Here is a 26,478-nt window from a genome sequence, read left to right on the forward strand (position 1 = left end):
ATAAAGGCTGCATTGGCTGAACGATTAATAAGAACGATTCGTCTATTAATTTCAAGATATTGTACACTAAAAAATACACTGGCTTTTATTCATAATTTAAATAAAATCATGCAGTTATACAACCATCGACCTCATAAATCTCTATCCAACTCAAGCCCTCGGGAAGTTCATTGCAATAAAAATATGTTTGGTGTTTTTCTAAAGTAATATTTCTGTAGTGAAAAAGAGAAAAAAAATTCGAAGAAGAAATGTAATGTTGGTGATACTGTTTAAATTAATAGAGCCACCAGTATTTTTGAAAAGGGGAATTATTTATGGAGCACTGAACTTTTTAAAGTGTCCCAAATCCTGGACACCGAACCCACGACATATCAAATGCAAAACACCAAGTATGACGTGACTATTATCGGTTTTTATGACGATGGGCGGCAAATAGATTTAAAAATGAGCAAAAGATATAAAATTAAATAGATATTAAAGGGTTGTGATCGTTATGACCAGAAACATTTGTTTGTTCGAGGTCCAAGATACTACTAAAACTTAGGTTTTCCTGTTAGTTCTGAAGATATTAACAATGCGCAATGATTTGTCTGTGACTCTCATGTCCAATGTTTCCGATCCTCTACGCTGACTTGAATAGAACAAGTGATTTTTGGACGAAACTCTCCCCCACCATCAAATTTAGAGACAATGGGAAGTATGAAGTGGTTCTTATCAACTGTATTATCGAAAATACCTTTGACATCCTGAGAAAAGATCGTAAATATGAAAAAAAAATTATACCCTATTATTGGCCGCCACCACCATCCTCAAGTGATCAAGAACAAATTAAAAAAATCAATTGGATGGAGTATCCATTTATTGAATTACCCTACGAGGAACTCACCTGTATGAACGATTTATGTCGTTCTATTAATAAAAGAATTTCCGCTCGTAAAAAAGGAGCTTTTCATTTCAACTATTCAAAGGAGGAGGGCAAGATCTAAATTACTTCACCTATTACCAGTGAAAAGGTTATTCTCAATGATAACCTAAAGGATGTTCTTGGCTTTAAGCTCAATATAATCAATGACAAAAGTACCGTAAACACTAATTTCATTTTTGCTGACTACCCGCCTGCCTTCTCCACGGACACTTGTATATTTCTCTACGCCTCATTCGTGGAAACATCTCGGGTTGGTAATTCAAATGTTCCCCTCCTACGAGTTCTTGAACGAAAAACAATCAAGAACATATTCACCACTACAATATAAAGTATCTTCAGTATATTCCCGTAAACACTTCCTATTTGGAACTCTGTCAGTCAACACTAAGAACCGAATTAGGTGATCCAACAGCAATTTCAAAGGGTTTGGCTGTAATTACATGCCATTTTCGTCCCATCGTTCAAAAGCAAGATGTCTAATAAAAAAGTGGTATTAGTTTGTTCTGATATTGACTGCTATGCTAATACACATAATCCAAGACAATAGGGAAATGAAATGGACTATTAAAAAGGAAGCTTTTAAATGTCTGGCTATTGTCTTAGCTACTGTTTCGCTAAATTCTTTTACTCTTCAGTAACTCTGGCTAGAAAATAACTTGTACCGGCTGCGACAGATTTTGCATCCTCTAAACTATATGATTGGGGCTCTGTCAAGTATTTAAAAAAAAGTGCTTTGGAAAATATTAGGTCTAGTGCGCGAACCCTTGGCGAGACATTAAAACAAAATAGAAAAGGCTTAAAAATGTCAAGAAACAATGTATCATTCATCAGTATTCACTCGGGTCAAACACGAAACAAATCGCCTCTATTGTCAAAGAGAAAAAGGAAAAAGTTGACACGTGCTGTTAACAGAAGAAGAACCCCCGGGAAAAAAATTTTTAGATCGAAACTGGATATATTCTTCTAAAATGTCCTACTTACTGCATAAGGGTTCTCAACCTTCAATTACTGCCTCATTGAATCTATTCAATTCTGAAAATGTTGATATGAGTGTCAAGCATGGATACTATGAACAATTTTATCCACAACAACCCCTCTCCGATAATATCAACTTTCAAATTTATTCCAATGAAGACTACTTTATGGACATGTCTTCAACATTTATAGATTTGCAAATGAAAGTCCAGAAATCTGATAATACAATGCCAATACGGGCTGATTAAATATCCTATGAAAATTGTATATTACATAATTTATTTTGTCAAATAAGTGTCTACATCAATGGCACGTTGTTGAGCACAGGCAACACTCTCTCAAATTATACAAGCTATGTGCAATTCATGCTTATGACACCCAAGTCATACAAGGAATTGAGAGGAACCTACAATGGATATGAATATATTAATAATACTGATAGTACAGATACACTTAAAAATGCTACAAATAGTGAATTACATCTAGTTGGAAAAATATATCATGAAATATTTAATATACCCCAATGGCTGCCACCCAATGTTAAAGTGGATATAAAACTAACGCTTGCACCCTCCAATTTCATATTGAGAAAAGAACTTGCTGTCAATCCTGATGTGAGTCTCTCCCTCACCTCGGCAATACTTCATGTACGCAAACAACAGGTCATGAGCTCTGTTGCTTTGGCAGTGGAAAAACTGAGAGCCAATGGAAATAATATTAAACTACTTGTTCCTCATACAATCAACAATCAACGTCATATTGCAATGGGGTCACACACCTTCACAGATTCATCCTTTATCAATGTTTAAATTCCATCAAAACTCACTTTGGCATTTGTAAAAAGCGCCAGTGCAATAGGATCGTGGACTGAATGCCCACATAATTTCAAGATGTTTGTACTTTCATCTCTTGTTTGTAAATTAAATGGCATCCAACTATACAATCTATTTTTTTGATAAATCCTATCGAACATTGTACGAGTTGACCATGCAAACCCTAGATCATGATTCGCAGCTATTCGAAAATGGTATAACCGAAGATATGTTTGCTAAAACACATGGTATCATTGTACTGGACTTGTCTGGCACACAGGATATGAGTATAGTACGTACGGGGAGTGTGCGTTTAGAGTGTACATTTACCGACCCATTGTCTGAGAGCATTGCACTAATCTCACTAAATCTATATGAAACCTATTGGGAAATCACTCCCGAAGGCAGTGTTCTACTAGACTTGGCGCCATGAACACCAGTCAAATAATCACTGTATTTAATATGAACCCCTACATGTACCAGTACAAATCCTATTGTCTGCCCTCGGACTATCTTGGAAAAATTCAAAGAGTCAACAATACCTTAATAATTTTTAATAGCAGCCAATCGACTGTGTTGATAGGTCAGTGGCTATTCATCTATTAAACAATGAAGTCAACTTAGTTGCTTGACCTCCTGGGCCTACACTGCGGGGTATAAACGCCAAACATTAGAAACTATGAAGAGATCATTGGGAAAATTATTATTCAAAATTAAAAAAGGGTACAGGATCTAATGACTAAAAGTTGTGGCTTCCATGAAGTACTGTATTTTGTGTTCCAAGTCCGCGGCTATACTTACAAGCAGTTTCTCCACATTTATAGTGACAATCCACGTCTGAACGACTTTCTAGTTGAAAATATCCTCTCAGGCCTATAGATCATTGATTTCAGTGTCGTCGGACTAAAGTATTTAAAAAATATTTGTGAATTTCTTTATTAATAACATGCATGTATATACAACAATGTCTTTAAATGTTCACTTTAGATTTCTTCTTCGATGTATAGGCAACTGTCGTGAATCACTAATGCCGGTAAATCATTTGGATTCACTGTATATTGATCTTGATTGACTGCAAAATTCAGGGTCACATTTTCTACAGTACAATGTAACTTCACTCTTGTCATATCTTTTTGTATAGTCAATGATACTATTTGCATTCATATTATGAAATTCACGAGTTTCAATCTGTCTATTTGAAGAAATATCACATACAGTGTTTTCAAATGGTGAATCACATTCGGTAACTGCCAAATAAAAATCATTTGTTTTATAGTCATAGTAGGCAGTGTTGTCACAACGATGACGTAGAAAAAAAATTGTCTTGTTAGCCCAACAGTAGAATCATTAGCCATATCCTTCATCCTAGACTAATCCAAATCTACGACGATACCAATCTAGTAGAAATAAACTAAGATCACGTTTGGAATTCTTTCCAATCATAGCGGGGTAAGTATTCTCTCACTGATCATATTTATCATAGTGACAATTGGAGCACAGGTGTCCTCTAGGGTGAGACTCACACACATCCTCAAGACATGAAATATATCCTTTAATTTGTACTTCATAGACTCTGTATAATTTATAAGGATTACGTGATTTACACTTTTCACTATAGTCATCAATAATTCTACAATTCTCACACTTAGTCCAACTACCAAGAGTTTACTTGCAGAATGGACATATAGAGCATTCTTTTTTTTTGGTTTTCATTGTAATTTGACTCTCACACAGGAAAAATGAAACTAATCGTCCTCGTTCCATAAATTCAAGGTGGATGACTGGGGAAGAGAAGTAGCTCTGAGATGTTACTTCTTTCAAATAGTGGGTGTGCCAGCTACATTAAATCCATTGGAAATGTCTTCAAAAGTATGTCCACAATATGATTCTGCTTTGTTCGAATTAATATATCAATAAATTAAGTATAATTATTTGAATCACATCTTAAAAGGTTCATATAATAGTACAATGGGAGAGAATTACTGCTCATTATATTGTCAATTGTTCCTTGACAAAAAAATATCCAGCATTTAAGAGATAACTTGAGAAAATCATCATCCAAAATCAAATGTTTTGCCATAAACACTAGATTTGATCTAATTCTCACTTTCTCTAATCTAATCATTTTTCAATCCTTTCACTGTGACTGCTGACTCTACACTGAACCTGATTCGCTAGCCTAAGCTGACCAGAAAAGAAAGAAAACATTTTCAATTTCAAAATAATGTTATTGAATTATTACAACAACAATACTAAGCATGTACAATTAGCGATACAGTTTATTGTCTTCGATATGTTTCACTAGTGCACTTAAAGCACATTGAAATCTATTCACATGTGCTTTATTAACTTTAGCAGTAAAACATTTTTGAACCTCCATGTTAAATTTGCTCAAGGATATCACATATCTTGCATATACTACATCCCACTCCAGACAAAGCCGAGATCCTTTCGTGATTTCCACCGCAGTGCTAGGTGCTCTTGTATTATTACCATCAACTCCACTATCAACTTCTAAGAGGGTAAACATTCCACTCGTCATCATCAACACCCAAATATATATCCAGTTGAGTAAAGTCAAAACTCTTCTTACTCCTTTAATTTCTATTTACAGACTAATAAAACTATAGCAAAAATTTTTTCCTCATATTCCCTCCACCGCAAATATCTAAGCAAGCCCTCTTATTGGCTAAGAAAGGATATGTATCTGACTCGCTGATTGGCTGAGAAGGAAACACGTGATCTAACTGTTTCCCGTTATCGGATCAATAAAATTCCCAATCGATTACGCAATCAATTTCTCGGAAATCCACTTCCCCTTCGATTACGCAATCAAGTTCTCGGAAATCCACTTCCTCTTCGATTACGCAATCAAGTTCTCGGAAATTCACTTCCCCCTCGATTACGCAATCAAGTTCTCGGAAATCCACTTCCTCTTCGATTATGCAATCAAGTTCTCGGAAATTCACTTCCCCCTCGAGTCCTAGATCAATAACCTTGCTCCCGTTAGAATTCAATGCGCATGTGCAACCTTCGTTCCGGAGTTATTACACATAGAAACAACAAATAAATCGAACTTGGAAAAAGAGGTCATTGACCGATTACACAATCTTTCTCCCTAGGGACTCTATGCCCATATTAGGACTCCCGTCACGATCAATAGGGTCATTTCTACTTACGATCATCCCTGAGGAAGAAAAAAACAACAAAAAAAACAACAAAAAACAATCCATGGTCTTTATCCTGACAAAAAACAAACAAAATTCCACATTTTTGTAGATAGGAGCTTGAAAACCTCTAAAGTAGAGTCTTCTAATATGCTGAATCTGATGTGTGATTTTAATTAAGATAATTTAACGTTTTAGGGTGTTTCATCTTTTTTTTTTAAATCAGACAAGTTTTCAGAGGCTCGTAGCTTTTGATGGGTAACATTAAACTCAATAAATTTTATATATTTGAAATAAAAAAAAGCCACTCGTTTTGATGTATCTATTGTTATCGAAATCTCGTTTTTTTAGATTTTCACTTAGCATTATGCTGAGTTGCTTCTTACTTTCAGTTCGTTACCACGAACTGTTTTGATCCTTATATCTTATGTGGTACTATGCTATAGCTCCATTAGTTTCATAAGATACACCAGAGTTTTAGGAAGCGTGTTTTGAAAAAAATGCCAAATCTCAGAGTCTACAACCTTAATTCGAATATCTTCAGAGCAAAGTGGTCCCTTTTTCACTCAACAATCAAAACTGACAGCAGACTAAAATCATGAAATGATGGAAGAGACGAAATGATTGATAGAGACGAAATTATAACAAGTTGTAATACTATTTCGCAGTTAAATGAGAGCCCACTAATTTGTCAATATTCAAAAATCAGGCATTTCACCAAACGCTCCGTAATCGTTTTCTATCCAGATTTTTTCTGATTGGCTTATGTTGTTATCACAAGATATGTGATAAGATGTATATTGACCTATAGAAGAATAAACATAGTAAGTTATGCGAACAGCCCAGGCACTCTGTATTTAGACGATCTTTCTCCTTTTCACAGAAAGGCCATCCTAAATTGGTAAGAGAAATCCCTGATAATTAGGTCATAACATAAAACACAATGGCGGATACAAAGGGACGGTCCATCCACTTTGACGTTAGCGTAGATTGTCACTTAGTTTTACACGTATACGTCAAGCTGAAACAAGAAACAAAAGTCTTCAAAATTGCAACGATCTTATGCATATCCCCTCTCCCATTCCTGGAAAACTGGATCCACTGACTGTGGCACTGGCTTTTTTTGCTTACCTAATATGTGGGATGGTAAGAGACGTTTCTGCGACGTTAGTAGCGACAACGCAGAGACGACTTCCTTCAGGAGGATTGTCAAATACAAGCCTCTGTTTCTGTGGTGGCAGCATTGAATACAATGGTAAAACATGCAGACTTGAAAATGACGTAGTTCCCATATCCAGTTCATCCTCATGAATGCTCTCTGCAAGAAAAGAAAGTTACAAGTTATGATGTTATGCGTGATGCGACAATATATAAATCACATATATTTCAAATTTACTCACTTACTTACACGTCGGTCTTCCCATGCCGGTTGGCACATAAGGCGACAATGACGCCTCTCCATGATGACCTCTCTAACACTTTTAACAGAGATCTTCAAAAGGCATTAACAGTACAGCATTCTTCTCGAGGTAGCAGCCAAGCGTGACTCTGTCGTTTATGTCTTCTAATTTTGGGAGGGATCCAACACCAAACATTATGGGGAATGTGGCTTTCACCCATTTGTCCCATGTTTTCATGGGTAGCTGTTTCCTTTTCTTGAATAAAGGCGTTGATGTCTGACCAGTGAATAACAAGGATGTGTCTAAGACAACTATTTCAATACTTCTGGATGCACTTTTCAAGACGCTTGGACGACAAGATTCAAATTCGTACATTAGCACTGAGAGAATGTTACTGTTAGATCGGACTTTGAGTTTCAGAAAGTACGTAGAGTTTATCCACACGCTCCTCAACTTAAAATTTACCAAGCAATTACCTCCCAACAACCAAGAGTAACCTCGACACAGGAGATATACCATCACATTGCATTCCTCCTCTAGGTATATTAAAAATACTGCCAAAATATGTACTTTAAGATATGCTTTTTGCCCTTTCCAGACCCCGCCCCACCACGAAAAATCCTCTGATACCCGAGTAATGCGGTTCTGTACGTGACAAAAAAGGTACACACAAGGCCGACCTTTATGGAGAAGATATCAAATTTGTCCTGATAGGAGGGCTGGGGGACCAAAAACACAAAAAGAGTACACTTTAACAATACTATTTTCCAAAAGAGTTGGGTAGGGACTTCCAATTAACCCTGTAGGAAATTATCCCTCCCCACCCCATCCTCCTCATGCCTCTCTTTGCGTAGTTATGACTATAGAAATACCAACATACAGGGGTAGATAGATTTCCTCCCTCTATGTATTATCTCATAAAATATCCAACCTCTACATGTTACATATAAATGCCCATCATTAGAAGTATACGAAGTCAACACTTTTGTCAGAAATTCCTCCACAATTTTAGAGTGTGTATCCCATCTGGAGAAGAGAAAACGAGCTTAACGAGCAACAATTCAATATAATTTACCTCTTTCTAAATACAAGATTTGTTCGGGTAATACAAAAAAAAAATTAATTAGCTTCCTTAATCCTCTATTTTATTTTCAACCTGCAGAGTAATGTTACAAGTAAAGAGAAATTGTGTTGCAGCGGTTACATCAGAAAAAGCGAACAAGAATCTGACGCCAAAAGTCATCTCCCTAAACAACAAATTTCTCGTTGCACATCTGCAAATTATGCATGATGTACTTCGTTTTCATTTCGAAATCACTATTTTTATTTATATTAATTTTTCCTATCACATTCATTTCACATTGAAGATACTTCCAAATAGAAGCAAGTGGTAAGAGAGTAAACCTTACAAACAACATATATTGGTCACTGATTTTTATGCAATGATCAACATTCTAGTCTAGGACCGTAGCCCCTCCCTTCTATCTAGAGCTATCTTCAGTTGAAAAATGTCGCAGGAACTACAGAAAGCCTGGTATTTCAATAAATTTGTTTGTTTTTATTTTTAGCAAAGAACAAAGTATTGCAAACTACCCATTTGCTACTTTAAAATATGTATATGAATTATTACTATGACCTTGAAAACCTTTTCTTGGCTCGATAGACTCGTGTAAAAATCAGTAGACACCCAAAGCACAGGCCTTGATAATCAGAAAAATCACTAAGCCTTGATATGCTAGTTTCTACAACTTTTGATGTTCCCTTTTTTACTGTTAAATTAGGTGGTGTTTAGTTTCCTAAACATCAAATATAATTATTACTTTGGTTTACTGTGCTCGGTACCACGTCTTTTGCAAAAACATTTTTTTTTCTTTTTTTTAAGGAAAGTGCTTATGGACGTTCCCTGAAAAATTTTGTTATAACAACCCTGAATCTACCTTAGAGAAAGAGACAGTACTGCCTACTAGTAGAAATGTCACAAAAAACTTTTGTTCTTTTTACTGTCTAAAAATTTGACATGACAAAAGGCAAATACAGCAACAGGTGAAAAGGTGGGTTGTTTGGCTTCACTTTCTGACATACGGTCAAGGCATAATGAGATATGCTCAAAAAGTGTGATGACCGACGTCACGAAAATAAACCAATGCAATCAAAAGGAATACTTTTTATCGAAGAAGTATAGGACAACAATCCCTCTTTTTCTCTTTAAATCTACCAGCTTAGCATAATTAGAGAAAAAGAAGAGTATATTCACCCATGTCCGAATCATCATTATACTGGGGGTCATCTCCCTCCATTTCTGCAAGCGGCAATGCAGAATAATTGTCTAAATTAACTACCTCTTTGATCAACTGCTTCGAAATGTCTTTCAAATTTTTCTTTTTCGTTTTTCTCGACAAACTATCTTCCACTTCCTCTTTATCTGATTGTTCAACAGTTCGTTTCACTGCTGGAAATGTCTCTCTAAGCCTTCTGCAAAGCTGATTAACTTCTTGTTGACCTGAATTAACAAATAAATATGGGTAAGAATGTCTTTCTAAATTTTAAAAAATTAAACAGAAAGGCTTTAAAAATTAAACAGAAACGTTCTAAAATGAAAAGAAACTTAAATATTTCAAAATTCTTAGTTTACAATTATTTAGCTTAGATTTAAGAAATGATTATAGAGCTAATCAATACATTTTAGTAACTAAATCTGCTACACTCCTTTTCATCTTTTTTTTTTTTTTTTTTTGACAAAGAACTGGAGCCAGCAAAACCAGTTTTTGGCTGAATTTAATTGGTTTTCCAAATCGACTCCGGTTGCGATCCTGACAGCTCTGCTTCTTAAGTGGCTTATTTATAATTCATACGGTAGAAAAAAACTCTACATTAGAATACTTACAACAAGAAAATTATATCGAAAAATACCTCGAAGCTCTTTTCTTTCGGATATTTTGATTAGAACATCAGAGTGACTTGGTCTCGAATACCTGCATAGTTCGACCCCATGTTCAATACAGCTCATTGCAATGGATTTTCGCTACTAACAGCCAATGAAGAGCGTTCTCTTATAATAAAAACAATTCCCATTGGCTCTCAGAGAAAGAAATCTATCTCAATAGATTGCAATAGACTATACTGAACGCAAGGCAAGTCACCTTAAGAATTTCTTAACAACTGCACTTAGCTTTATGAGGGGCACATTATTATTAGTTAGGTATTTTCACTTGTTACAATGTTGCCATTTTGTTATACCCATCCAACAAGAAACAAAAAAACAGAAAACAAGAACTTGCAGTCTTATTTATAATCATTAAGGTCAATTGATTCAACATATTTGATGATGAAATTAAGAGGTTTTTGAACAGTCGATCTAGATTTGAGCAGGTAATCGTTAGAGGTAATTTGATTAAAGAGGTTATACCGAAGCTTAAAAAGCAGTTTTCCTGTGGGTCGGATGGGATTTGTGAACGTCATTTTGAGTTTGCCAGCGATTACCTTGATGACGATATCGCTTTATTGTTCCAGATGATTTTTACAGGAGGAGGTGTGCCCGATTGCTTATGTGTTGGTGTTGTAACTCCGGTTTTGAAAAGAGGGAAACCGCTTTCTCAATGTTCGTCTTATAGACCCATTACAGTTTCTAGTGTGTTTTCAAAGATTTTTGAGTTGTTGATTATTGATCATATTCGTCAACAGTGTGTCATGCCTCCTTTTCAGTTCGGGTTTCAACCGCGTCTCGGTTGCTACCACGCTTTAAGGAGTTTATGTACAATATTAAAGGATATTGAAAGGTCAGATAGTCCTTTGGCTATTGTCGCATATGACATTAGTAATGCTTTTGGATCTTTAATTCATTCTCAGACTATGCATGAGTTATTAAAAAGGGGGATATCTGTTGATGTAGTTTGACCTTTTTATTGTTATAGACATCTTCGAGTACAGTTAAAGATTGGATCCTTGCTTCTTCCTTCAAAACTCCGTGTGAATATTGGAATTAAACAATGGGCCATTACCTCCCCTACTATTTATAATTTACGCAACCCTTAGAGCCCAATAGGATCTATCGCCTTGCTGTATATTGAACAGTGTTAGTGTGTCTGTTTTATATTATGCAGATGACGCTCTTAACCTAAGTAGGGCTGTGTTTAGTTTGGAAAAAAGTTTTAGGGAGATTTATAAGAATTATAATGAGATTGGTCTTTCTTTAAATGCGGCTAAGTCTCAAGTGTTTTTACTTAATTTTAACCGTTCTGAAACCCCTGATAGAGTAAATCTGGGTGATTCTGATGTTGTACCAAAGCAGGAGCTTGTGTACCTTGGTTTACCTATTGGTACATTCCTAAAGTCAACTCGGAAATTACTTGTTGACAAAACTGAACATAAGATCTATAATACATATGCTGGTGCAGTTGGATCACAGCTGAAACTTGGTAAACGTCACCTTGTGAAAGTTTATCATGCAATTTCTCTCCCTCGTATTCTTCACCTAGTTCCTTTCTGAGACATTTTTAACCAGTGGGATAAAATAGAAATCAGGAGGGCTTATTTTAAATGTTTAAAGTTCCTTTTCCAGGTCCCTCCTTAGACTAGGAATGGTAGATTCCGGGAGAGATACAGCTTGCCGGATCCTCTTGACGCTGCAGAGAAGCTTTTATCCAAGCTTACGGGTTATCCGTCGAACCACCCTTTGAAGGATTTTTCGTTTTAGTGCTAGTTTCCTTTTTATTTATTTATTTACTTTTTTTGATGGGTTACTATTATTTTATTTTATATTGTATTATTTATTTGTATGATACATTTAAAGAGGTTTACAACTCTTGGAATGGCTTAATTTTATGAATTGTTTGGTTTTTTGAGTTTCAGTTTGCACTTATTTGCTCCTGTTTTTGTATGTATGTGTTTTTTTTTGTTTTCATTTCTTTATTTTTGTTATACTCCATCATCATGCTTTGTACTTTAAATGGGTTATAAAATAAATAAGTAAATAAATATAGACTTAGCATTAATTTATGAAAATAATCTAACATAGGTATCAGGAAATTTTCCTGGGAAAGGAAGGGGGGAGAGAAAATAGAATTTTTAGGTAAACTCACTCATAAATCTAGTAGCTAAAATAAGTGGAATTCCATATCAATGTTTCCCTTCACAATCTGTACAAGTATGTCAATGAACATAATAGTATGCCAGTATACAACTTAAATAAACCTCACAAAATGTATACAACTTGATTTTCAAAACCTGTAGATGTTAAGAAAAGCTAAGATAATATTATACAATGACAATGACAAATTATACAGGTAACTCATAAGAGCACTTTGATGTTTGGTGGAACATGAATTAAAAATCACAAGCGGTACCAGCAGAGTAACATTACCAAACAGAATGTAAAAAAAATATATAGATGAACATATCCTATTAAATTAAGACTGTAATTAAAGGTCTAAGTTTATTTAGATTTAACCCGAAATTTTATGAAAGGGGGCAGATTTCCATGTTTTAAATTAGTTCTTACTGATTAAATAATAGTTAGTGAATGGTTAAAATTCAGACCACAAGCTAGTTAAACAAATTATGTTTACAACTATACATACCTCAGCTAGTGATTGGATGATTTCAACAAGTTTTACCGAATCCAACCTCGACTTTGATATGATTCCAAGTATATCTGCCATATAGTTTTTTTTTTTTTTTACTGCATTGTATTACAATTACCAGGCTTTATATAGTTACATTACTTAATCAAGTTTGATATTAGATATGTTTCTGATGTAGGCTAACAGTTGAGTATTATAAAAACCTTTGAAAGTTAATCACAGGTCTAGACATTGGCATCTAGACATTGGAGGTAATTTTCATTGAAAAATGCCTTTTTATATTTCCTTTAAAAAAATTTAAATAACAATTTACCCCCTCCACAAGATATAAATACATTTACCCCCCCCCCCTTACATTTTAGTGAATTGGTACCACTGGGTCAGGAAGATAAAGTTTGTTTTCATCAGTAGTACAGGTAGAAAGACCACAAAAAGAGGACTTTAACCCATCCCAAGGGCTGTATTTTTGGCACTTTTTTTTCTAAAACAAAACCCAAAATAATCAATTCTACCAAGGAGAAATTAATGCACAAAAATAAGAATAAAGAAAAAGAAAAATTCTCAAGTTCAACATATAGTATTATTTTCTATAATAAACATGGCTCAGAAATATTATAACAATAATTACTCTCTTTTATAGCTGGGTTACTAATGTAAGAACATTTATAATTTGCTTATTAGCAGTTAATCTTGGACGTGCTAAGGGGAAGAAGATGTTCAGTTTCATGACCCCTAGGCAATTGAAACGTCTTCAATTTTTTCTACCATAGCGGTATATTCTCCCCCTCCGAAATGAAATCCCGCGTACATGTCGGCTAGTATATCTTAATTAGTACCCCGCGTACATATACGGTGTTTACTTATATTAAAACAATTCCAAAGAATGATCAAGATACATCAGACTAAATTAGTTCAGAAACATATTATCGCAAAACGGAATAAAGATATTATCCTAACTTCATGATTGAAGAAAGATAGTTTTCTTAACCAAGCAAAAGAACGAAAAAATACTTCAGAAACCCAAATCAAGAAACCAGAACCCAAAATAATAAATAGAAAATAGATATCCTGTTTTCTGTCCTTTCTTTGAACCTATTATTCTAGCTCTATAAGTTATGGCAACACCGTCCATTCAATTCTAAACAGTTTTGCCATACAAACAAACAAACTTTATAATGGTCAAGATTCCTTAAGGTACCGCATCACTTTAATGAAGAACTGAATTGGGTAGTGGAATTGGGTAAAAACTGGAACAATTTACGCGATTCCGAATCTTTTAAAACCGTTAATTCTCAGGATTCGGACTAATCGTCCCATCACTGTCTCATTACCTTACAAACTGACACTTGCCTTTGACCATACATAAAACAAAAGTTAGAAATATACAAAATACAGCTAACAATTTCACTCAGATTTCTATAATAAACTTTTTTTAATAGTATTATGGAATGCAATATTTGGAATCAGAATGACATCTGAAATAGAAGCCAAGCTATGTGCATCACAGAAAGGATTAAACAATATCCTTGAATAGATTCTAGGGGTTTCTATTATCCCTGGATAAACTCCTTTACAGCAGCATGGTCATATATTTGACATGTTTTCTTCAATTTTTACAAGGTTTACAAGAATTCAAAAACGAAACAGAAAATCCTAAGAAATTAGTATGCAGGTGGAGGGGGGGGTGGTAGACGTACGGTCTGATTTTTCCCAAATGGACTCAACGGGTCTGGGAATGTAATGGAAACAGAGCGTTTGCAAATTAAGAATTCTTTAGGTGCATAAGGCAAAGTTTTGAAGAGGGGGCTACAAACCACAGCAAAATGTGGTGCTGCCCCATAGCAAACATTATGAAACCTGCTGCAATTAGCCTTGACCTAGTAAATCTATTGCAAGGTCAATTCCTTATTTTCATAGATTTTTTTACGACACTAATATCTCTGGAGAGGAAATGGTCCAGGCTGCTCTAGGGAGGATAACCCCTGCCTCCTTCTTACAGACACAGCAAAAAGGTCGTGCATCATATTTTCTTTATTTACTTTGTGGACTGTAAAGACTAGAAAGCTAATAAACATAGAAAATACCATTTACCTGTCAAAAAGACTAATATTCCTCCATCTGGAAGTGTCCTGTGAATTTTACAGATTTTCTTGTATGCTTCTTCAACATAGCTCTCTGGAGTCCTTTTATTAAAATGAATAGTCACTGGATATTGCCTAGACTCAACTTTTATCACAGGTGGAACCTCTTTGAAAAGTCGCCTATTTTCTGAAAAATCTTCAAGTCGCAACGTCGCAGACATAATAATCAATTTTAAAGGATCATCTTTTTTTTCTCTCAAATGAACAATCCTAGACAAAAGACCCAAAAGGATATCAGAATATACACTCCGTTCATGAGCTTCATCAATAATGACAACGCTGTATCTAAAAAGCAGAAAATCTTTTTGGATTTCTTTTAAAAGGATGCCATCTGTCATAAATTTAATTTTTGTCTCATCAGTAACGTTACCTTGAAACCTAATTTGATAAGAAACTATATTGGTACCAAGTGCCATCTCTTCTGAGACTCTTGCTGCCATCGAAACTGCAGCAACTCGTCGAGGCTCAGTTATTCCAATCATTCTGCCATTCTCAGCATATCCTGCCTCATAAAGAAATTGTGGCACTTGTGTGGTTTTCCCGCTGCCAGTTTCTCCAGCGAGTATTACCACGGGATTTTCTGATATTGTTTCCATTATTGTTTGTTCTTCAGCTAATATTGGGAGTTTTTCTCTTGCTTCTTGAATTTCGGTAGTTCTAAAAACAGGGACAAAGCAGGTTTTTCTTAAAGGTTTCTGTTTCTTATTTTCTACTTTCTGTTTCTCTCCATTCTGGCTTTCATTTCTATCTAGAACCTGAATTACTTCAACTTCATCGCTTACATCATTTTTAATATTATTTGTAGCTTCGGATTTACTATTTTCAACAGCATGATCATTAAAAAGGCTTTTATCTGTTTCATGATTTTCTGTGAATTCTTCTTCATCAACATAATCAGAATCATCAGTTTCTTCATCAAGACCAACAACATTAGGATCAAATCTCTTTTCTGCGGGTTTTTCAATCACATCTTCAAGGACAATGGTATTTTTCGTTCTTCTTTTATTTTTTGGTTCTTCCTCTTCTTCTGTTTTAACATCTATATCAACATATCTTTTCCAGCCTTTAGTTTGTACTTCAGTGATTGAAGTAAGCAGTTTTGCTTCTGATTCAGGAATTTGAACTTTCCCTAATTCTGCTATTAATCCAGCTCTATTTTCCTTCTTTTTCTTGGTCTCAATTATCTTTTGCAAGGCTTTTCTTTTCTTTTTAGAGAGAATCTTTCCCGGGCCTTTCTGTTGATCTTTTATCTTGGTTTTCCTCTTTTTTGATGGAAGAACCAGCAAATTTGCATCATCATAGTTTCCAGTAGCAACATTTTCTTCTATAGTGATGCTATTAGCTTCACTGTTGTCCACCTGAACTTCAGCCTGGAGAGAGAAAAAAACGTTTAACTTAATAGAAACATTAAACATTACATCAAATTCACCAACATATTTCATAGTGAATCGTACATGATTAAATCAAAAGGACTTTAGTTACGGCAACACCAAAAGAATGTCATCCAACTTAGTTTTATTTATGGAATCCATGTTAAATCATAACAAGTCAGCATTTTAACAATAAAGTTAATGTTCTACAATCTTGAAACTTGTCTGGAGACTAGAAAAACCAAAAATATACCTTCCATGTTTTTTAACTGTTATTAGAGATAAGTTGCTGGTAAAAGAACAGAGGCAAATATAAAATATAATGACTCAAAACTCTTCAGTCGGTTAACTGGCTTAATATTATATATTTATTTTTTTTTATTTTACATTTTCCCAACAAAAAAAAATTAGGTTTTTCAAATGTAGAGTTATCAGTCTTGCTAGAAATTGCGTTTTGTCCTCTGTCTGATTTGTTGCTCAGTATCCCGTTTTAAATAAGTGGGACAATTTTTCTCTCCAGAAACAAGGAATAATGTGATGAACTATTAAAACTACAACCCAAAAATACTGCAATGGAATTAAAGCGTGGCACAAGTCTTTATGATTCATATAGACGCATATGCGTAATGTATGAAGAGGAGGGACAACCTGAATATCTTCAACGAAAAATTTCATGTAAAGACACAAAGTTGATTCCTAGTTTTTGGAAAATTAGCATTTAAAACTAGAAATCAATGTATTACAAAGAATTCACAAAGGTGGTCAATTTGGCAGATTAGCATTAAAGATGGTTATCGTAAAATTAAGATCTGATTCTATTAAGATATACGGGGGCATGTAATCTCTTATACCTTTTCCAAAATCATAAGGCAGTCAAAATTAATTGAAGTAATAACCAGAATATCCTCCACAAGACAGTGAATTTAAAGACTCAAATTAAGTGCCGTGTCTTTGGAATGTACATGTAGAGGCATATACTAGAATGTAAGTGGCCTCTCCTCTCTTTTTCTCTGTTCCATCAACTAAGATACGAGAAAGCGTATCTTAGAGAAATCCTTTGAAAATAAAGGAAGTATCTCTTTCTATGGAGATAGCCGAAAGGAGGATCGCAAAAAGCGCAAAATTCTAGTAGAGGAGTTGAAACGCCAACAAGCAAAAGGAGAAGTGGATTTAGTCATTTGTAAAGGTGTCATTGTCCATAAAAACATGCCTGGCAGAGGATCCCCTGTAAATAGTTCAAGTGATGGTGATTTTCTAACAAGCTTTTGCAGCCCAATTACCCCTCTCTATATTATGCCAATGAGAATTTATGGAGGAACAATAACCTCGCTTAATCAGTTTGAATCGGATTTATTGAACAATTCTACAAATACTTCTTTTGTATCAGTTACAGAAAGGTGCCTAAAAATAATTCTCAAACACCTGCACCCTTCAGAACTTGTGAATATTCAAGGAGAAGTGGCAACAATGGTGAACCGGAAAGTGACACCAATGGAAAGAGATGAAATTCTTTTGACCATGCTATAGCCTGGTAATCACTAGAGATTTTAATATACTTAAAGTAAACTTGGTTTCCACACTTAGCTGTCCATTTTTGTCATTCCTGAATGATAATTTACTTTTACAGTATGTTGCTACCCCAACTTGGACCCTTAATAATCAAATGCCCAGTATTCCAGACTTAGTTATCATGGATCACAGCAAAAACTTAAGAAATGAGCTTCTCCCTCCCCTGGCTTCCAGTGACCATATGTGTGTAGTCTCAACTTTACTATTGAACCCCATGAAGAGAGAGTACAAAAATAAACATAAATTAATTACAAGAGAGCTATAGCAGGCGGTAGAGCTGTGTAGTAGAGGGCTGGGAAAAGTTTATTCCAAGGTACTGTGTTTGAGAGGATGGTAAAAAACGTAAGAGCTTGACAAAATCTGTCCTGGATACAACATCTTTGTAAATCCTGCTGCTCATATGCAACTTAATTCAATGCTGGTAGCTTCTTTATTTAAAAATGAGTTGCAGTTTCATGATTAAGACATTGCACCTGGAAATGTCAAAAAGATTTTACGGAATCTTTCTGTTGATAAAGCCCCTGATATTGATGGTATTTCAAATGTTATCAGGCGTGAACTGGCTTCTTGCTTGGTCAGTCCTCTTGCTTATCTTTTTAACTTTTGTTTAGACTCTGGCAAATGCCCTGCTGCATGGAAAAAGGCAGTGATAAAACCTATTAATAAGGGTGGATTAAGGTCAAATTTCAGTAACTATCGCCCTTTTTGAAAGACTTCAATTTAGTCTAGGGTTGTGGAAAAAGTAAATGTTGATCGGGTCCAAAATCATTTTGAAAAAAAAATAACCGTGTCATATAGCACAGTGTGTTTTTAGGAAAAAATAGGTCTTGTAATACTCAATTTAAGGAAACAACCAATGACTTTCAAGTGATGGCTGACTTAGATAAAATATTTGATTGTGCTTATGTTGATTTTTGTAGGGTATTTGACAAGGTTTTAATACCTCTACTGCTAAAAAAAATTCCAAATTATGGGGTTGGGTCGAGAACTCTGGCTTGGGTCAAAGACTTGCTAACAGATAGGTTAAATAATGTTGGGGTTGGCAAGTGCTTATCTAAACAGTGTAGTGATTTGAATGGAGTCCCCAAGGGTAGTTACTTGGGTCCAGTTTTATTTTGTTTATTTATAAATGATTTGCAACAGGTAATTCAACATAGCAAAATCAAAATGTTTGCAGATTATTTTAAGTTTTATAGGGGCATATCTAGCCCAGTTAACCCAGTGGTTAATTGGTGTAGTTTAAACTCAATGTATATTAGTCAGGGAAAACGCCATGTAGTGAAATTATTTAATGAATGAAGTAGTATACCAGTATTCCATTGGTAGTGTAGTGACATGTTCTGTTGATTTTATTAAGGATTTTGGTATTGTTTTTGATTAATTAAAAAAGTAAAATTCCGCAAAATAAATTTTTCAAGAAAAGTAGACAACTCCGTTAAACCAAAAATGAGCAGAAATAAAATCAATATAAATAAATAATATGAATTAATAAATGAAACCCAAAACGAGCAGAAAAAAAATACAATTCTATATGTTTCAACTTTTTGAAATTTTAATAAATCGACAATTATGAAGACTTTCAAGAATTTATTGGAATTCATTCGTACTTTTTTTCAGTATAGTGCAAATTATGTTCTGGTCTTGAGCACACATGAGGGTTGTCAGTCCTACTCATGTTAATTTTTGCTCGTTTGGAGTTTGGCTACGTTATTTATTGTAATTTCTATTTGTTTAGGGTTTCATTCATTTATTGATGGTGACTTGTGATAGTTTTCCACTTGGTATATTATTCGATTTTATTTCTGCTCATTTTGGTTTAATGGAGTCCTTTAGGCTACTTTTTTTTTGAAAAAATTATTTGTAGAAAACATTTCTTAAACTAACTTCAGTTCGTTTTTTACTGAAATAGTCTTTTTCATGGAAAAAGAAAATAATATTTTATATATTTTCGGTATTTTCTGTAAGAATCCATAGTTTATCTTGCTATCTGTATGTTGGAGAAACGTTTTGAACAATTTTTAACAAAATACACCCTTTTGAAAATCTGGACACAAATAGTATTGTTTAATTTGGTTTTATACCTCCTCTAGTCGATCTGAAAAATAAGACTTAATACTATTCCCAAAAAAATCTATCTATGCTCTCTGACAACCTGGATTTACTTACACTCTTTTGACTTAGTTTGACTAATTGTCAACTTAATACCCTCAGTCGTTCTTGGGATATTGCTGAGATGTCTTATTGGCAACCAGCATACACACTCTAACTTTTGATTTACTTTTAAAGCAACATTTATTTTTAAAGTATGAGGGGCAAATTGCATAACAGTGGGGAGTTAACCTACCCAATATCCTTAGAGACAGTTACTGGACTGTTAAACTATACTGAACAAAATGGCTGTCTCAAAATTTTGATTGGAAGTTTTGGAAAAATTATGGGCTAAGGAGGAGGGAAGCTTACCTTCCAATCACTTTTGACTCTTAAAAAGGCCACTAGAACTTTTAATTTCCAATCAAATTAGCTCCTTTAAAAGTTTAAACTTAACAAATCCTTAAACTTAACAGTATTACTGCATGCATATAATCTTTTTATTTAATTGAAACTCTCCCTAAACATTCCCTAAAAGTTTCACCTTAATACCCTTAGTATCATTAGTTACTGTAAACATAGAAGTAATATTAAAAGTATACACATAGTGTCTTCTAACATCCGCCCAAATTTTCCTTGAAAGCTTCAACTTAATTGATTAAGCTTCAAAGTGAAGCTGAACACCATCAACCGTTCCTGAATTTATTGGAATTAACGCGCATTTTTTCCAGTATAGTGCAAATTATGTCCTGGTCTTGAGAAGGCATGGGAGTTGTCAGCCCTATTCATGTTAATTTCTGCTCGTTTTGAGTTTGACTCGGTTATTTTTTGTAATTTCTGTTCTTTTTTGGTTTCAGAGTTCTTTACTTTTCTTTGAAGAGAAAAGTAAGTTCTTTACTTTTCTTTGAAGAGAAAAGTAAGTTCTTTACTTTTCTTTAGAGTTTTTACTTGTCTTTGAAAAACTTCTTTTGCAGAAAAAGTTTTTTTTTAAATTAATTTCATTTCGTTTTTTATTGAAATAGTCTTTTTTTAATGGGATATAATATTTTATATCTTTAGGTTTTTTTCTGTAAAAATTTATAATTTAGCTTGCTATATGTATGCTGGAGAAACTTTTTTATGAATTTTCAACAACATACACCCTTTTGAAAATCTTGAAACACATAGTAACGTTTAATATAGCTTTACACATCCTCTAGTTGATCTGAAAAATAAGACTTAATACCATTCCCAAATAATATATCTATGCTCTAAATAATATATCATAGTAACGTTTAATATAGCTTTACACATCCTCTAGTTGATCTGAAAAATAAGACTTAATACCATTCCCAAATAATATATCTATGCTCTTTGACAACCTGGATATACTTACACTCTTTTGATTTAGTTAAATTGTCAGCTTAATACCCTTAGCCGTTCCTGGGATATTTTCGAGATGTCTTATTGGCAACCAGCATACACACTCTAAATTTTGATTCGGTTTAAAAGCAACAATAGGTTTTAAAGTATAAACGGGCCAATTGCAGAACTGTGGAGAGTCGACATACCCAATATCCCCAGAGACATGGTCACTGGACTGTTCAATTATACTGGACAAAATGGCTGTCATAAAATTTTGGCTTGCCCTCCAATCACTTTGACTCTTAAAAAGGGCACTAGAATTTTTAATTTCCGATCAAATTAGCTCTTTTAAAGTTTCAATGATTATAATTCTCAACCACCCATTACATAAAAGTCTTGTATGCTCCCAGGGCATAACTTACAATCTTTACCCCAGGCTCTGGGGGTTATGTAAACCCTGGAGGCTCTTTTATATGATCTTTGGACTGTTTTAACAAACTGGCGATCTCACAATTTCGATCAGATACGTTTCGGGAAAACAATTCCCCCGTTGGGGGGGGGGATAGTTGCCCTCCATCACTTTTGACTCTTACAAAGGACACTAGGACTTTTTATTCCCAACTGAATGAGCCACTTCTGAAGTTTATACAACCACCCCTTCTATAAAAACCTTAAATGTTAACAATGGGCAACTAGTATAACTTATAGTCCTTTCCCTGAGGGCAGTTGGGTGGGGGGGGGGAGGTACAATCCCCAAAGACATAATTACTGGACCTATCAAATATGCGGAACAAAATGGCTATCTCAAAACTTTGATTGGATGTGTTTGGGGAAATGTTAGGCGTGGGGAGGGGACTGGTTGCCCTCCAATCACTTTTGAAAACTAAAAAGGACATAAGAACTTGCAATTTCTATCGAATGAGCCACTTTTGAAGCTTCTACGACAACTCCTTCTATACGAAGTGCCCTGGTTCAAAAAAGAATAAATAAATAAGTAACACATAGTGCCAACATCGTTATTTACTTAGGAAGCACTATTGTGCTGTCTATGATAATCAATTGAAGTTTGACCAAAAGGCATTAGCTGTATTGCATAAAGCAAACAACAGTTTGCTATGCATCAGAAGAATGTTTAGAAATTTTAACCTACGAAACTTTACTACGCTGCATAAGACAATAATGCGACCTGTAGTTGAATACTGCACATCTGTATGGTATCCAACAAGAAAATCTAATTCGCAGCTAACTGAAAAAGTGCAAAAAGGGGCATCAAATTTGGGCCTCATTTGAAATATTTACCTTATGAGTATAGACTATGTTTTTTGAGCCTACCATTTCTACATTTCAGGAGGAATTAATTAGACTTAGTTAACACATTTTTAATTGTTAAAGGTGTTGACAATTTAGCTTATAGTGATTTCTTTAGGTTTATCCATTATTCGCCCATATGACAGAACTCGTTAAAATTGTACCAGCAAAGGGTTTCAAGAAAGGTTCCTTTTGCAAATTGGTCCATTAAATTATGGAAAATGTTGACAGACAGTGTTGTTTCAAAAAATAATGTTACAGCTTTGATTGGAACCTTTTTTTTATGAAAGGGAGTGTATAGAACCATAACATTTATGGCATTCCTATGATCTGTTTTACTCAGTGCCTCAATCTTCATTCAGTCTCCAAAGTGACAACATCTTTTTTGGATTTCTTGAGCTTTAAAGCTTGCTTTCAACCGGTATTAATTCACTTGCTTTGAACTTGACCTAGATTGAAAGATAACGATATTAGCTCTGCTCATGGTCTCTGACTACTGGATTGCGCAATAATCATTCTTAAGCGAAATGGCGAGCGTGAAGCTTGTATTAAATGCTGTTTTGAACTTTGTTTAGCAGGCGATGAAGGATGGAAATCCAATAGATAGTATTGTCAAAAGTGCGGTTTTGCATTTCTCTGATGCGGATATTTTGGAAGCGAAGAAGGTGATTTGGGATGAAGCCGAATATGCGACGAGAGTGACTGCAAGAGAGAAAAGTGCGGATAATGGCGTCGAGATAATGAAAGTCTTCAAGCTGTGCAATGAAAAGAGCATTTCACTCCCGCGGTCCATAATATACCAACCAGATGATGTGCCGATTATTCCCAGCAAAATAAGTGCTACTTTAACGAGAAAAGTGGGAGGGCTATGCCGAAAGTTTGACGGTTTGTGGAGTCATAGTACCAGTAACGCGCCTCTAATCAGTTACCCAAGAATAAAGAAAAGCCAAAACAAACTTAAGCCACAGTTCTCAAAAATCCGCCCCAAGGACTGACTGATCCCGAATCGCGGAAAGACTATTTAAATGGAATTTGCGGGCAGACAAGGAGTGACCTCGTTGAACTGAGGCCTCATAAGAGTGCCTGGAGCGTTCTAGTGAAAAACAAAGCAACCACCGATTCCATAGCACTGGCTATTACTGTAAAGATAACTCTGTTGTTGCAAGAGTGAAAAGCCCCTCTTTCTTTGGGATAATTCACCATGTCCCATCAAGCATTCCGAAAGAGGATTTACACAGTCTAGTCTCTAAATGTGTTGAAGCTTCCCGAATAGGCAAAACCAGGTCATTCAAACTGAAATTTGATTCGCGAGAAGACCCACAGAATGCAATCAGTTCTCCTCCCTTGATTGAATATGAGCGCCTGCCAATTTGCGAATACAAATTTATGCCAATCCAGATTGTCAGAATCCGCCAATGTGCTCAAGTTGCACTGGGAAATACTCCAGTTCTAAGGACAGTCCCTGCCAGAACCTCCTTAAATGTGCTCTATGCGGTTTGCTAAACCACCCCTGCTACAGTTTCAATGCCACAGAGAGTATTGAAACAATGATTAATTATGAACTTAAAGTTGTATTGTGGAACATGAATGCTGGAGTTCTCGCTAAACTATCTCTGGTTCAGCAACTAATGCTAAAGTATGACGTGGTCTGTCTACAAGAACAGTTTCTTACAGCAGAAGGACTACAGCTTCAGGATATCAACGACACCTTCATCGTATTCAGTAATCCTGCTAAGCGTTCTGGCAGAGGTATGCCATTTGGTGGTGTCTCAATACTGGTGTGCAGAAGTCTTAAGCCTTCCCTGACAATGAATCTGATGCAAGATTCAATGCCGCTTGTGGACAGCTTTGTTGAGCAGTTAACGAGTGCATTACTCAAAAACTGTCTTGCATTGTCGCCAGAGACATGAACTGTAACCCATGTGACAACAGCCCCAGAACTCAGGTTCTGGTAACTGCCTGTGAAAGTCTTTGTGTACTGGAAAATGACCTAAACTACACGCATGTGCACAACTCCGGCTCCGTATCCTCCCTAGACTCAATGCTGTGCTCTGCAGAATGTAAAGACAATGAAAAATGACGGGTGAACTTAAGCATCTGTGCTTCTGACCACCTAACTATCTCGAATGTGTTCTGTGTGACTAATAAACCCACTCAGCGGGATGAATGTCATCGAAAATGGATGGTAAAATCTGAGCGGGGGAAAGTATATAAGTGATCATATACTTGGAAAGATAAAAGTCCCATTTCAACTGCTTCGACAATGTTCGTCTGTTCCCGACAGTGAGAAGCAGATACTCCTAAACAATAAATGTGCAGAAATCAATGATTCCCTATGCTATGCTGAAAAGACTGCAGTTCCCACACGTAAAATGAAAACCACAGTAGTCCCAAAACGTTCAGTTGGCCAAGTCTGGTAGCCAGTCGAAATTCTGGTATACATTATGAAACGAGTGCGGGCGCCCTTGCCTTGGTGCCTTGAACAACATCAGGTTATATGGTTGTTGGTGACCTATTGTTTTTCTGCAAAACGCGAAAGATTCGGCCCCAATTAGCGTGCTCCTAGGTGACACTACGATCAGCTCAAAGCTTTCTCTTACTTACCTTGGACTGCCGATCGCTTCCGATCTGAAGTCTACTCGCAAAGCACTGGTTGAGCATTTTTCTGAAAAGGCACAAAAAGCATACAGAGTACTTTTACCTTGTAAACGTCTTTATAACCGTTGTATACTCGGACGCCTTTATTCTGTATTTGTTATACCACATGTTATCTCACTTTTGCCATTTTGGTCTCTTTTCACTGAAACTGATAAGTGTTCAGTCCGCCGAGTGTACTACAAGCACGCAAAATATCTCCTAAGCATTCTGCCGTGGGAGAGAAACACTAGAAAATCCCAAAAATATAAAGTTGTTGACCCAGCTAATGCAGTCACTAAGCGTATTGCCCAGTTTCAGCATTCGCTCAATCCTCATTGTGTCCTAAATCAGGCTATTGTAGGTTAGTTAGTTTGAATACGAGTTAAGTATCGTTGTAAATAGAATTGTGAAGTGTTTGTTTCTTTCTTTTTGTCCTTTTTTTGTGTGTGTGTTTTTTTTTATACTCTGTCATATAACTTGTGTTATTTATGATGGGAAATAAAAACCACTCATTCATTCATTCACTAATCACCAATACATCGTCAGCATATGCAAGATACGTTATCTCCACACCGCTAAGAAACGAAGCAGGCAAGAGACCATCAAGAACATCAGCAATAGCCAACTTAAATATGCTGGGCAATAGCACGCTCCCTTGGCGGACCCCACTTTTTATTTGAATTGAAGCAATGACCCTCAAATCCCATTTAGCAAAAACAACAGAATTACAATACCAACAAAGTAGCATCACACATACACTTTTATTGATTCCTGCTTTAATCAAAGAAGCAATTGCTTGATGATGAATCAGAGAATTGAAAACCATCAAAATATAAACTGTACAAAGAACACTGAATCATTCTTGGATTGCACGACAACAAGGATCTTAGACAGAATTCCATGGGCATGTTGACAACCAGGACCCTTAGAGAAACCAATTTGATTTGCACCACAATCTTCAACAGAGGTAATGGACAATATTACATACTTGAACACTTTGCTCACATTACAAGCAACTGTCATTGGCCTATATGATTCACAAAAATCAGCAGACTGACCTCTCTTTAGCACAGACGTCATATGGCCAACTAGAAAACCATTTGACACGATTCGATTGCATAAAATCATTTGAAAAATCAACTGGAGGTGAGAATAAAATTCAT

General features: G+C 35.4%; 1 protein-coding gene across 1 annotated transcript in view; it reads right to left on the reverse strand.

The window, feature by feature from the left end:
* kz (putative ATP-dependent RNA helicase kurz) overlaps positions 1-26,478 on the reverse strand; it is a 52,821-nt gene that overhangs the window by 21,274 nt on the left and 5,069 nt on the right. The window contains exons 2-4 of the mRNA XM_089095467.1: positions 14,950-16,369; positions 9,534-9,779; positions 7,011-7,197 (exon numbers count right to left, since the gene is read on the reverse strand). Coding sequence (XP_088951593.1) covers positions 7,011-7,197; positions 9,534-9,779; positions 14,950-16,369 — 1,853 coding nt within the window. The remainder of the gene's footprint in view (positions 1-7,010; positions 7,198-9,533; positions 9,780-14,949; positions 16,370-26,478) is intronic.

This window comes from Artemia sp. Qi Xiang Cuo, chromosome 10 (genome assembly GCF_049724085.1).
Source record: "Artemia sp. Qi Xiang Cuo chromosome 10, ASM4972408v1, whole genome shotgun sequence".
NCBI classification, from domain to species: Eukaryota; Metazoa; Arthropoda; class Branchiopoda; order Anostraca; family Artemiidae; genus Artemia; species Artemia sp. Qi Xiang Cuo.